This window comes from Aristolochia californica, unplaced genomic scaffold (assembly GCF_029961685.1).
Source record: "Aristolochia californica isolate CCGP_79_NKW_82.1479 unplaced genomic scaffold, dmAriCali1.0.hap1 SCAF_10, whole genome shotgun sequence".
In the NCBI taxonomy this organism is placed as follows: domain Eukaryota; kingdom Viridiplantae; phylum Streptophyta; class Magnoliopsida; order Piperales; family Aristolochiaceae; genus Aristolochia; species Aristolochia californica.
The window spans coordinates 34,118,747-34,134,199 of record NW_027181771.1 but is presented as its reverse complement, the minus strand read 5'-3'; the positions used below and the strand labels follow the sequence as shown (position 1 = coordinate 34,134,199).

The following is a 15,453-nucleotide window of genomic DNA, read 5'->3' as shown; positions in this document are numbered from 1 at the left end:
TGTCTGGTTTGCATCACACTGGCCCCAACGTGAAGAGTAGTAGTACATTTGGGAGCTTCTGCATAAATATAATAATCCAGTATCGTCTTCCTCCATATGAACCACACGTGCTCGATGGCTTGTTCAAGTCTGAAAATCAGATTTAACTCCTGTCAGTCATCTGCGACTTCTGTCTCATCTTTTTTTATTGAGTGGGTAGATGAAGCCCATTCTGTGACAACCGTCTCCGTTTTCAACTCCTGATTGCTTACGTTGTCACAGGATGAGGACAAAGTAAACCCTGTAAAAGCAGTCATGTGCGGCATTCAATGCTTTTACTGGAGTCAATCCCTCCCCATTGATGACCAGAGAGCTTCGTGTTTGTATGAACGCCTCCAATGCACAAGAAGCGAGTCCAACTGAAGTACACCATGAAAGAGAAAGCTCAAAGCAAGACGGCTTTCAGAGTAATTATTAGAAGCAGATAGTAGTTAACCGTAATACTGAATATGATTATACAGGAGCTCTAGATGTTGATAAATGGATTTGGGTAGGTTTCATATAATTTGGGAGCTCTGAGAATCTTGGATGGATGATTGAAGAGTTGAGTTCCCGTGAATATGTTTGAAAATCATTCTTCTTTGTATTCATGTACCGTGTGGCAATCATTGTTTGCCTTTACATCACTCGATAGTTAGGCAATGATTTGATCGGAGTGGAACCTTGATTTCATTTCACTTGTTTATTTGTTTCCTTAGAGATGTTGTTGAATCCTGCCCATATATCATTTCTAAAAAACTACTTCTGCTCCCTCCATTCTGCATCAGACAGGTTTTAGATTCAGAGTGAAGCCAAAAACTAATTAGCGAAGGCTCTCACTTTGATTTGATATCGTTTAACATAATAAATCATGTAAGTTTCTTGCATATTGACACTTCAGCTGTTCTGATTCTTTTTAGACATCATTGGATCAAGTGGTTTCTTCTTTAATAGCTTTCTTAACAAGAGAAAGACCCTCTAGATATGGTATAAATATGGAACACTAGTCATATAAGTTAATATATTAAAAGTTGACAATGTCCTAACATAAGGAATCATTCTTCTATCAAGGAAATTTGGTACAAGAGAGAGAGAGAGAGAGAGACGAGTCAAGCTGAGAAGTGAAAGGATTCCCATCAAATGTCTTCAAATTTTAAATCATCCCAATTTCGTACAAGCCTGACTTAATGCTTCTGCACATGGAGGGGTCTTCCCTTCCCTGCTCTAAATTAAAAGGCCTGCCACAGACAGATGAATTTATTATTTGCATCAGCTTTGATTCTCATCTTCTCATTCATGCCAAGTCTAGTCTTGTCCACATATATATTTCTTTTCTTTATAACTAAATGTCTCTGCGTGCTTAGTGCCCCTAATTCCTTGCTCTGTTATTCTTTTCCGAATCAATAAGAGATCTTTCTGCTTATAAGAAAAGCACTTCAACGATATTGAAACACCTCCTTTCTTGTTCTGCTCCTCCATTACTGTACAAGCAGACCTTTTCAGAAGAGTGAACATGGTATGAAGAGGATGTTTCTATGTCAAATACCAGGTTTTTCTATTTTCCGGTGAAAGATAGTCACGAAAGTTATAAGGAGAATTTTTTTTTCTTTTTAACAATTTGTTACTGAAAAAAAAAAATTTACCGATTTTTTTTTTTGTGTTTTATCGATTTATGTTTCCTATGTAGTAATAGAAAACCTGGTGATTTTTTTCCAGGGAGAAGAATTAGAATGTTTGAGATTTCAGTGTTCGGATGGGACTGAGGATGATGGAATTGTCGTTTCCTTTTTCATTTTAAAAAGTGGGATTTCTGGAAAGACACCCAATTTCTTTAGAAACTCCTACTGTCTTTTTCCGCAATTAACTTAAGGTCTGATTACGTGCTAAAGCAAGCAAATGAGACGTTCTTCTTTCACCCAACAATTTGGTCTCAGTTCTGAATTTGGTATACTCGCTTTAAAGGAATCTTCGGTCTTTCGTTTTTGGATTTACTTTCTGTTTCTTACTTCTGTCACCTTGACGTAAAGATCACCGTTTCTTTGTTCACCAACCGGCCGAATTTGCGATTCTAGAAACCTATGAATCAAAACTAGAATGGAAGAATTCACGAGACTTTTCTAAAAGAAAAAGAAAAAAAAAACACTATTTCCGCTCGTCTCTGTTGAAAAGAATGCAGTATCTATGCGAGCAACCTAAATGAAAGCACTATTTGAACTAACCTTCCGATAAAGCATTTGCTTGTGTAACCACGCAATAGTTTTTATTAGTTAAACAACGAAGGAAGCATCTGGTTACGTCTTTTGGTATTGATTCTGCCATAGCTTTAAACAACCAAAACAGCTCTGAATTGTTTCAGAAAGAAAAGCACAGAAGGTGTACTAAAACTCAGTCTGTTTTCGGAGGACGATGCGTATTTACCTATATGAAGACGAATGGTTTTTCGTCTTCTTTCATACGGAGGGAACAGTGGAAAATGTGACTTCAATGCCATTGACAAAACAAGGTTAATTTATTATTTTTTTGTGAAGAAGAAAAAGTCGTTAGAAGTTAAGAAGAACAAAATTTTATGAACCCACGCGTTCTGTTGCTTCCTGTATACGAAAATTATTTGGATAAGGTTCTGATTTTTTCTGTTGGTAAGTCTCCAATCCAAGATCAAAAGAGAATTTTTTTTTCTGGGTCGTTCTAACATGGTAAATTCAGTCTTACTGTCACCACAAAGCTTCAGATAATCAAGAAACGAGAGAGATTTGCTAACAAGAATTTAATTTATAGATAGACAAAAAGAGATTATCTGATATAATTTGCTAACATTGATATAGGGACCAGACAAAGACCCTTTTTCTTTAGTTCTGTACATTCGTTTCCTCCCTTAACAAAACCCAAATTGCTTCCCCCATCCAGCTGCAGCTCTGAAGGTTTACCATAGCCAATCTCATCCTGCAATCGTGGCAGTACCAAAGAAATACTTAGTACCCAGAAGAAAATGAACTCTTTACAATCAAAATATAAGAAAGAAACCGAAAACATAAACCGTACTAAAACATCCAAAGCAGAATTAACATGTAGCCATACCTGGGAAGTTTCTGAAACATGGACTCCCTTTCTCGGATTCATGTCAAACTGTCTCAAATCACTGACCTGGTAAGAGAAAAATTAAACAAAATATAATTGAGTAAGCAGCTGAAAAAGGAGATATAGTTATGGGTTTCGATTCAAAAGGAAGAGAAAGCAAATGAAAAAAAAAAAAGAATTCATTCTCTTCTTCTGTCTCTAACCTTGGGGCTATTAGCAGGAGAACTAGCAGTATCCTCCAAATCCTCATCGTTCCGACCACCTCTAATTCTTTTCTTCTTGAAGGTCAACTTCTTGCAGCTCTTCTGCAGGCCCTGAGCCTCGTTCTCAGGATTCGATACTTCCCATGCAGCACAAGAAGCAGCATCAGAGACTAAAGAAGAGCTTCCGTGGAACCCAGAAGAACACCCGCTTGATTCTGTATTGTTCTGTTCCGAAAGGAAGAAATCTTCAAAATACATAGTCCACCCACTTTCCTCAGAACAAGCTGCTCTTCTCTCCACGGAAGAGGGGGAAGCCCTATTTCTCGATGGTTCCATCGAGTCCTGAACGAAAAGAGAAGCCGTATATATGCAAACTGCCTCGCCTGGTTCTGAGAAGACCTGAAAGCTTTTATAACAAGAGAGGTTGAAGAAGCCAGGAAAGAAAAAGCATAAAGAAAACTGCATGGGTCCCATGGGAGTTTGGGAAGTTAAAATCAGCAGTTGCAACAAGAGACTAGGCTGACGACGAAAGTAGGAAAACGTGCCACAAGAAAAGCAAGAGAGAGGGGGCCGTTAAGTTCCCATTAAGCGGCCATTGACTCTGCCTTTTAAAGGTATAATTTTCTCCTTCTGTTTTATCGGCCATGAAAGGACTCGGTGGAGCCAATGCAACCTGGTTCATGCATTACGACCAAAAGCTTGCCTTTCACCAGTCGGTTACATGTCAAAGATGGGACCCGCCTTATTAGACTCCACTCGATGTGCCCGCCCATCAGGCGGTGATTATACATTGAATCCAAATTATACTGCAATAATTCAATAATTATGTGTTCTCAGTCTCAAAGTAAACCTCCTCCTCTCTCATTAGAAGGTGAAATATCAACATTAATGGGGAGTCTTGCTTTTGGATACCAACCTCACTCGGTGGCTTCTTTCTGCTAATCCGTTGAAAAAACAGTGCCCCCGCCCCACCTTCCTTTTGGATTTGACTTGGAATGAGATTCTTATTATTATTTTACTACTTCAGGTTCAGGATTGGAGAAGCTATTAATAACTAATGCTTCCCTTACCCATGTCTTTGCTGTATTTAATTGAGAACATAATCTTTCATCGATATGGGGTTCTCAAAATCAATTATTAAATGAAGCCTTTTTTGCTTATATTAATGACAACAAAGTTCATTCCTGAGTTGGAGAAATTAGGACGGCAGATGATTTAAGGTAGAGAGATGAATTAAGTTCATTCAATCTTGTTCCAGGAAAGAAAAAGAAAAAAAAAGAAAAGGTAAATTAAGCTCAAAACACCTAGAGCATTAAACATGCACAGGGCCATGTTCCTCACACAGACCAAGGTCCAAGAGGTGTCCATCCATGTCTCTTCATGACCCACCCCTGCCCTGCTCCATCTAAACATCCTCTCTGTCATCTTGTTCGTCCCTTTAGTGACACCTCTTTCCTTTTAGTATCAGGACAAGACTGCATCAGCGTCCTACTGCCATGATTGACACAAGTAGCTGCCATTTTTGACATCTTCAGCTGCAATAATCCAAGATGGGTTCTGTCTGCTTCACCAAAATACTGGGTAGACGGAATGAGAATCTGTTGTGGGTTGTAGAGATTATGGTGGTAACCAACTTCTTGATGGGTAGAGTGTTTTTTTTTTTTTTTTTTAAGTGGGAGCCATCAACCTTGTTGGGGAATTAAAACAAACAGTATATGTGCATATTCTGTTTTGGCCCAGCGAGAAGGAAAATCGAGGGAAGACCCTGGTCTTCGAGGAGGGGAGGGAAGTAGAGGTGGAGACTCAATCATGGTGGGTTGGGGCGGAGAGTTTGTTGGAGATGGGATGCACGTGGGGGCGGAGGCGAGAAAATGAGGAATAGAAAGATCGGGGAGCACATGCGTGCACATGCGCCTGCGACGAAAAGACGGTCGCTTAACCACCCCCAAACGTCCTACTCCAACCTCCGGCGACATTATGTCTTCCTGACCTCGCTACCTCCACCATCCCTGCTTTCCCTTCTGATAGGGCTTCCTCGCACACCCAGTTCGTCTCGCCACATCCCGGCCTCATGAAGACACCCGATAAGGCATGAACGGATGCCGGCCTAGTTCTGGACTATGGGGCATTAAATTCCGGCCTAAACATAGTTACAAACAGTCAAAAAGCAAGGTTCCTAAGTATGTACAAAAATTTTGTAATGACATCACCATGGTCGGTGGACCAGTTGAAAATCATGGCAAGGAGATGTACTTAATTGATGGATGGACTTTATGAGGATTATAAATGTTTATGTACATAGTTAGTACAAGTCAAGCAATAACTGCTTTGACTTAAGCAATACATTCTGGGCTACTCAAGGATAATTGTCACCTATGAAATCGATTCAAAGTAACATAGATGGTGGTTGAAATGGTGACAAGAATAACATGCTTAGAAAGTGTTTAGTGTTAGATTTGAGGTGATAGAATCATATTATTCCGTTAATAATAAGAAAACAATTTTTGATAGAATGTTCTGTCTGTCATCAAAGTAAAAATAAACAATTTTGACTGAATTTTTTTGACAAAAAATATTTTTTTATTTTGTTAAAAATATTTATCGATTGAAATTTTAGTAGGTAAAAATTATTGGTGATTTATTTCAATAATATTTTTATTTTTTAAACGTTTAATGGGAAACTTTTCTACTAAGTTTTTTTTTATTTTTTTATCAAAATACTTATTGGTAAAATATTTTGGTAAAAATATTTAAAAAAAAATGCTAGCAGAATTTTTGGCAATAAAATATTTTTAAAAAATCCATCTCCCTTGCCTAGAAGAAAACTAAAAGTGAAGGAAACAGAGAAGAAAGAGAGAAAATAAATGGTAAATTGTGCACAAGGAGATAGAAAGGAAAAAAAGGGTATGCAATTTCTCGCACCAAAAAATAAAAATACTTTTTTTGGTGGAATTCAAATTCCATAAAGAAATGTTGACTTTAAAAATCTAATTTTTAATGTCAACAAAATAAATTTTATCGAGAATATATAGCTTCTTCGATGGAAATGTGTTATGCTGAAGATATCATTAATTAAAAAAATACTTTATTTTTATATATTTATATTTATAAAAAAATAAAATAAAAGTGTATAAATTTAAAAAATAAATAAATTAATTTAAACCTTCATTAAAAATTAAATTATTCAAATAATTTTATTTGATAATTTCAATACTATACATATTTTATTAAAAATTTAAATATATTTTTATTAAATTCTAATTATTGATTATTATCTAAACTTAGTACGAATTTATTATTTTCAAAAACGTAAATTTTAATAAAAATATATTAATTATTTATGTATATAGCTATGTAAAATATTTACTTTTTTAGCCACAAATGACTTACTTTTAGTATTTAATATTATTTATTTAATCAATTTTATTTTCAAACTTAATTTATTTTAAGGTGAATTTCAAGTTTTATTTTTAACTTATTGTAGTTAAAATTATACTTAAAAAGTACTAAAGTTTATGTTATATTAAAGTATAACTTTGTGAGAAACAGAAAGTCATTAAACTATTACCTTTAAGTAGGCAATCTAAAAGCCAAAGAAACAAATGGAGGATTTCAAAAAAAAAAAAATTTGAGAAATTTTTCTAAAGGGAAATTTCAAAAAAAAATTATTTTAATTATTTTAAATAATTATTTTTTAAAAAATATTATTATATAAAGGTGTATATAATTTTTAGTTTTAAATAGTAACATTTTCTACACTATAAATTTTAAGTTAGGTTGAATATATTATTTATATTATTTTAATTACATGTTCATTTTAAATATTATCTTATATATATATAAACATTTTTTCTCTGCCTCTTCAGTTCACTTATTTAACATATCCTTAACTTGATTTTTTGTAAATAATATGTATTTATTATATCAATATTCATTTAATTTATTATTTATATTTATTAATTTTAAATATTTATGAAAATACCAATTCTGATTATTAAATCTTAATATGTTGGTTCCTTGAACATAAGGAACATATTGAGCATTTTAGAAGAAGTACATATAATTTACCATTATCTAATTTGCAAATTGAATGATCTTTTTCATCGTTGTGATTATTTTTATTTGAGTGGTTCATGTTATTAATTGGATATATGCATTGTTATATTAATAGGTTCACATGATGATACTTATTTAAACTGCTTGAAATTCTCATTTTAAGTAATTATTAAAATATATTAATCTTATTTGCATATGTGTTTATATTACTTTATATGTCACCTGCTTGAAAGAAAAAAAGAGTCACACTCATTCTCATCAACCGATCATAAAAATTATTAAAATATATATAATATCATAAATATAGCTTAATAAGAAATATAGAAATTTAGTTTTAGATCAATTTTTTAGAATTATTAACTTTATATATGCTAAAAAGCATTGAAACAAGTTAAAGTTTTCAAAACAAAAAAAAAAAAAAATTGAGGAAATTTTCTCGAGAAGAGAAATTTCCAAAATCATTTTTTAACAATTTAAAATATATTTTTTTATCAAAGTATTAAATATTATAAAGTCTCTACACCTGGTGGGTTTAACAAAAAAACGTGTTTACTCCTTTATTTTTAAGTATTTTAAAGTAATTATATTTTATTTTTATATGTATTTTTATTTTTTATTACTTATGGTTCTCTTTTTAAATACTTGCTTTTTAAAATATGATATTATTTTATTTTGTTATTTTATTTTATAGTGAATTTTATCAGTGGAATTTTATCTTCTTCTTCAGTAGAATTCAGGTCCATGTCAGATATTTTTCTAAATATAAAATTACTTTTATTAATTTATTTCCCATGATAATTATTTTTAAATGAATAAAAATATTTTTCCATCTATAAAAAAAATTGTGCTCAAGCCTATTACAATGGGATTTTGAATTAATGTATGATATATATGATAAATATTTAGTAGTTTTCCCTAAGGATTTGGTTCTAAATATTTATCATTGTTGTGAATAAGCAAACACAACATTTACTGAGCACCACTTCCACATCTTGACCATTAGAAATCATTCACAAATGTTTGGGGCCTAGCCCCTACAACATCTTAATATATTACCCACTCCTATGTAGCTTGTTGTTGTTGCCTGTTGAGGTACATATGGGTGTATTTATGAAACATGAATTTGAAGTTTTACACATTTTATTGACTTCTCATCCTAGGATCAAGAAATTTCTTAGCAACATAATTGCATCCTAAGTGGTAATGGTGGAGGCAAACATGCAAACATGTCTCTCAGGATTTCCAAGATTATTTAACCTAGAATGTTGTAGTTTAAGGAAATGGTGTAACCGAATGAAAGCATAAGCACATTATTGAGTAATATCAATCATATTCAAGAACATTAGTTAGATTCAAGAATCTTTGCATTACAGTGAAGCATCCAGAGATACGAGATAGGTTGATACTATGTTTGAGGAAATTGAGGCAATGTCTTATAATCAAACATGTACATTTAAGGCCATAGTCAAAGAAGGTAGGGGACTTTAAGTAGGTGTTTGAAGTATTGTAAGGCTAACATAGTTGTTAAAGGTTACAACTAGTTGTACGAGCTGTGTTATGATGATAAATTTAGTTTTGTTAAAAAATAGTAAATGACTTGGCTATTTTCACAAACATTAATTGTTTTAGATGTAAAAAAATGTTTTTTCAAGCAAGGTGAATTGAAAAAAAAAATGTACTTGGACTAGCCACATGGATTTGAGATAAAGGACCCACAAAGGTATGTATGTAAACTTAAACGATCTATTTATAACTTAAAATAAGCTTCCTGGACTTGCTTCCAATGCTTTCATGATGTGGTAGGTTCATATGTTCTTAATCACTCTTTGTAGCATAACTGATCATTTTATTGCATGTAGATGAAGTTCATTCTTTGTTTACATATAAACATAGTGCTAGTTTGGTGATAATTATTGACAATGACGTTGAACAGATATTTGAAATTAAGTTGGCTTAGATGACAATTTCAAGATGAAAGATTTGTGCCCTATAAAATATTTTCTAAAAAATTTAGATTGACAAAACTGTTACAGAAGTGAAATTTGTATAGTAAAAACTTGCATAAGATCTCACAAATAGAGCATGCATGAGCAATTGCAAACCAACTTTGACACCTGATTTAAATTAAAAAATTCACAATGGTGGTGGTGAAAAGTTTGCAAAAGTACAAAAGCATAGCATAGTAGGGACATTTCAATACTTGATGCTCAAAAAACCAAATCTTACATATAAAGTGAATTACGTATGCCAATATATGCAATATATATCTACAAACTGAAAATTGAACACCTTGATACAAAATGTTTTATTTTAGGTTATTGTATTTATTTGGAAAATTATTTGATTTCATGGTGTAGCAAAAAGCAGTAGACTATTGCTATAAATAAAGGGCTTTGGCTAATCAAGTAGCAGAAGTGGTGTGGATAGAAAAGCAACACATCTCTTATTAGGTTTAATAGTTTTTTTTTTCATTTATATTGTAACAACAAAAGTGTTTTGTCAATAACAATGAATCTAGTCCTTTATATAAGGACTAAAGACTTAGAGATTGATTATTATAGTGTTGGAGAAAATTGATGACAAAGAGGTGAAGTCAGAATTTTTTCCCACTAAATAACAAACAACGGATATGCTCACCAAAGGCTTTGGTCATGAACGGAATTAGCATCTAAGAACAAACTCATGAGTATTGTAGCCACATAAGTTAGAGGAGGCATGTTAGTAAGAATCAGGTGGACGACCCATCTATGAAACCTGAGAGTACGTCAAGGAAAATATTGATTAGGTATACTTATGTGGTAAACCAGGTTGATCATTGTGTAATGGTATGAAAAGAATGCTCCCTAGTGAAATATACAACTTCTTAAAGATGGGTTTGTTCTCTAATGGTTTCACTACCGTGGCCTAGAAAGAATTCCCAAACCACATAAATCAAACGTGTCATTCTTTTTCGTTTCACTTTGACTCATTCTTTTAGGAATGAAGAAAAAGCAAGTGTGGTTGTTAAGAAGTTAGACAAGAGGATGCTTAAGGGCTCCCAATTATATGTATTTTAATTGAGTTTAGGTATATTTTTTCCAAGACTTAATGAAAATGTTGTCCAAGGATGATTAAAATGGTAAAAAGAACACATCCAAAGCTGAAATATAGCCCTAGAGGGGCCTCAAGCTTCAAAATATCTTTTGCTCTTGGGTGGGGGTTAAGTCAGACCATGACTTCTTGGGTTTGTGCTATTTTAAGTAATGATGACCACCTTGAGGAGCCTTGTGCTCAACCTTCCAATGGTAAACTAGTTGGGACTTTTATTTTGTGAAATCAACTATTCCTCAAATAGGTAAAAAAACCCCACCAAAATCATTCTAAAGCAAGAGTTCCTTTATTTAACGAGTTAAAACTTAGCAAATCATTTAATAGAGCTCAAACAATATATTTGTACACTTTCTCACTTAAAAGCCTTATGAAGCTCCAACATGATAGGATTATACAAATCAAATTATACCTAGGGAGCAAAATTAAATACACAGATTTAACGTGGTTCACCCAAATAGGGCTACGTCCACTGTTGCTTATGATAATTCTTTATAGGGAATATAGTTCAGTGTTTACAATTTCCTATCCATACAATTCATATATTAATCTACCACTGCAAATAAATAAATACAGATTTGTAAAATGAACAATGTAACCTGTATGAAGATCTTGAGACTCGTCAATGTCCAAATAGCACCGGTCAGAAACAACACGAAACAAACAACACATAGTCAGTAATAAAACGAACTAGACTACGCCTCTGCGGAGGCGTTCCTTCTTCTTCTCCTTCGCTCACTCCCTCTACACTTAGGATACAACGCCCTTCTTCCTTCTCTGGTCTCTCTCACTCTACACTGAGGATAGAGACGCCCAACGAAAGGAATCACGCAGTGTCGGAGCAGCACATCGACGGCAAGCAGAAAGCTTTGTTTTTGCAGCAACGTCTCGACGAAAAAGGAAGTGGTTTCTCACTGTATCGGTCGCACAAGAGCTTCTCACTCGAAGCACGAAGATTTCTCTCTTTCTGAAAATCAATCCTTCAAAGAGCTTCACCGGAAAAATCCGCACCTGTTTCTGTTTCTCTCGTTTTTCCCTTTTTCTCTCACACTGTCAAAAAATCACAACGGGATTCAGAAATCATCCAAGGGAAGGAGATATGAAATAAGAGTAAGGTTTAATGAGGTTGAGTGTTCCACACTCCAACCTCATAAAGAAAACCAGAAATTCCCTATATGTCCCTTGACTATTGAAACTCGGGGATTCCCTAACACAACAATATACCTAGCATGTGAAAAACCTATATGTCATTATCTTATTTATGGCTCAGAATTTCTTTAAATGGCACCTCTTAAAAACGATGGTTCTTATCGCAGTATACGAGCTGTGTTCATGGACTCGGCTATGTGACAACTCGAAGCAGTAAATCAAGATGGAGACTGTTGAGACACCCCTCCTGAAACTTGGGTACGTAGTGAGGACTTGTAGGTTGTAATCTGAGTCGTGTTCACGGACTTAGGCTGACAATGTGACAAGTCATACTAGTAACTACTCCAGTAAATGTAGTAGTTGGAGAGTTTACTGAGATACCACCTGAAATTTGAAAACTAATGGATTTCATCAGTGCAGTCAGTAAACGTAGATGCTGCAACTAGTTGCACGTCCTGTATTTTCTGCTGAGGGTAATTTGCTCTCTTCTCTGCCATGCCAGACGCTAGCAGGATAGGCCCCCATCGCTGTTCACATAGGAGAGCCCCATGCAACTTGGTTTCCCAACAGGAGTGGTTTTTGTGGTGCTCGTTTGGGTTAAAAAAGTCCATGCAGCTGTATGAGAATGCAAAAAAGCAAGATGGGTAAAACAGATAAAAGAAGACAATCAAATGAAGCATCAATGCTAAAGGAGTTAAACCTATGTATAGAAGTCAAAACCCTATCGTTAAAGGACAAAAAGGCAGTGAGTATAGAGTGAAAAAAAGCAAAAGGAATTGACCCCTATTGAAGGATTCCAACAAAATAAAAAAGGAGTAGAACCCATTACTAGGAGTAGAACCCACTCAAGGTGTAGAATCCAGTAGGAGGATTCAAACCCACGAGGATTGGAGCCCAAGTGATAGAATGTGAATCCCCGGGCAAGTAGAGAAAAGAAAAATGATGCCAACCCTAGTTACACAAAACGTTTGAAATTAAATTAGATTCAAACTTTCATCGTAGATGCACACTATAGGAGTCAAACCCATGAGTAGGTTTGACCCCATCTGGGTGAAAAACAACAAAAAGGATACAAACCCTAGTTACAGAAAGTTTTGGCACGAACAATGGACTCGAATCCTATAGGAAACAAAAGTTTAGGGAGTCGATTCAACTACAAAATCATACTATTGGAAAGAATTGATTCGAATCCCTGAAACATGATCAAACCATTGATGTAGAAATTTAACTTTTCAGAATGTCAAAGGGCTATATGTCTAAAAAAATTTTAAGTAACCTACCAACATGTTTATCATCAAAAATAGAATTTTATCGATTATTTTTCATATTTTTTGGATTTTATTTTCACCTATTTTGAAAAATACCAAAACAACCTTATCCATTCATGAAGATCATGTTTTTACTCTCTCTCTCTCTCTCTCTCTCTCTCTCTCTTTCTCTTTCTATCTATCTATCTATCTATCTATCTGTCTATATATATATATATCCACTGTGAAAACCATGTCTCCCTAACCCTCACACTTGTTTTAGGAAGTTTTAGCCTCCTCCAAGCCTTGAAGTGAAGTCAAATTTGGAACTTTTCTTCATTGAGCTAAATATTTAAGTGTTAATCTTTTAAATCTTGATCGAATACTTGGAACCCGATTTGTTGAACGTGTGCCATATATTTTTAAATTCATATTTGACTCAACCATTGTTTATGAGTAGTTGTGAAATTGACTACCACTTATAATTCGTATTAGCATTTTTCTTTATTTTCAAATCATATATTACATACTTAATATATTTGATCTTTTGGGGTATTTGAGATGGATTTTTGAAAAACACTGAAATTTGGGGATAAAATTTCAAATCCAAAATTTTACGAGTTCGTACTTTAAAATAGATTGATTATACTTGGTCGAGTACACCAAAATATTCCTTTTAAATCACTCGTTTAAGTTCAGATTATTACTTGTGTGCTATAATTTGCAATCAAATATCACATTGATTTGTTTTGTGTGTATTCCCAAACTTGAAAATCAAATCATCTTGAGCTACATATGTTTTTAAATCAAGTTATTGAGAACTATATGAACTGTCTTAACTTTAAAATCAAGCCTCTAATGACTAATTTATGTTACTAATAATAGTAAGTACTAAGCATTGGTGCACCGATTTGTTTGACATTATATTGTTAAATTAGCCAATTAAAAAGTAAATTTTATTGAGCTACATTATAAATAAGTAATTCTTGCAATTTGGGTCAGGCCTTAAGTGGTGAAGACCCTTTTTACCCCCAAAGAATTTGAAAGAACCTATTGTGGTTGAGAAATAGAGGTTGGCAAATTGGATTTGCCGTTGTGGGAGCCATAAGACCTAGTGTAGTCAGGCAGTGCTGAAAATCCCCTATGTCTAGGCTGGTATGCCTAGTGAGTTGCTAGTATACCCTGTTGAGCTACTGGGAAATCCTTTTGTGGGTCTAGGTTAATGACCTTGTAAGCTATTGTAATCTAAGTGAGAGTGAACTAATGTAAATTGGCTATTATAGTCAATTGAGTGATGTAAGTCTCTATGTGAGCAATATTGTTTTTGACTTTAGTGGTATATTTTTGTGAATGTCATAGGCCAACTCAAACTTAGTGAAGCCTCAAGGTGCTCAAAACATTTTGAAAGGTGGACTAGCAATCCGTAGAAGGATTTTAAATCACCTAAGAATCATGTATACTTGATATCTCATTGTTTTTGCTTATACTTTGATTATTGTGCATAAACATAAATTGTATGATCGACATTGCATTTATTAGTTGAAAAGATAAATAAATACACTTAAGGATTAACTAAAGAAGTTAAAATTAGCAACAAAAGTTAACAAACCTATTCACCTCTCCTCTCGGTTTGTTCTTCACCAAACTTTACAATCTTCCCCTGTAAGGGGTCATACTCCCCTCCCTTTCGTTGAGCAAGGAGGGAGGAACCCGCACTCTTTATTACAGAGCTAGAGGGGCTCTATCATCTTTCCAGCCAAAGTCTTGTAGGAAAGGGATGGAGAGGGTGTAGAGCCCTCCCTTCCCCTCCATCAAATAGGAAAAAAATGAGGAGAGCTTATTTATGAAATTTAAAATTATTTTTGGGATAATATAAATAGTTATCAATCCTCGTATCACTCTTACATATCAGTTTTCAAGTCGAGGGTTATGGGTTAGTTACCGAACCCATGTGTCCACCCCATAACCCTTCTAAAAACACTAGTATCAAGCGTTACACTCGAGATCATCTTGGGTCCGATTTTGGAAAACTGATCCCAACTCAAAAACTTGACCCATATTAACTACATTTTTTAGAATAATTTTTGTCTAGAAATTAAAATATTAGGTATCACAATATAATATTAAATCAATGCTAATAACTTATGGAATTTTATTTTGAATTATATTATGTTCTATATTAGAATAAATTATATTTTTAGATTAATATTATATTTGATTATTTCTTATAGTTAGACTATTATTATTATTATAGTATGTATTTAACATTATAAATTCATGGTATATGCTACATATCAAGTTAAATTACATATACTTAATTAATATTACGCATGGATTACACCATTATGAAATATAGTAAGTATTCTTTGTATTATAATTTATTTATGATAAAATAGGAATTTCCATTTATTTCTAATTCTCCTTTCTAAATAAACCACACTCTTAAGTTTTCTCTTAAACCAAATAGACCCTAAGCCACTGGTAGGTACATATCATATATTTTATTTTAAAATATTTTAAAAAATATTTTTACATATCTAAAATAAATTAATGAAGTGAATTATATTTTAAAAAATTTTAAGAATTTTTAGAAATATTTTGCCCTTGTATCAGGTTGT

The 15,453-nt window shown here is 33.5% G+C and overlaps 1 protein-coding gene across 1 annotated transcript; it reads right to left on the bottom strand.

Annotated features, from left to right (window-relative positions):
• Positions 1-2,786: 2,786 nt before the first annotated feature.
• Positions 2,787-3,655, bottom strand: LOC137943222 (vascular-related unknown protein 4-like). The gene is made up of 3 exons (XM_068788912.1): positions 3,297-3,655; positions 3,094-3,159; positions 2,787-2,958 (listed from the first exon to the last, which is right to left on the bottom strand). The coding sequence occupies exons 1-3, from the start codon at positions 3,630-3,632 to the stop codon at positions 2,809-2,811; spliced, it is 552 nt and encodes a 183-aa protein (XP_068645013.1). The 5' UTR covers positions 3,633-3,655; the 3' UTR covers positions 2,787-2,808.
• Positions 3,656-15,453: the final 11,798 nt, after the last annotated feature.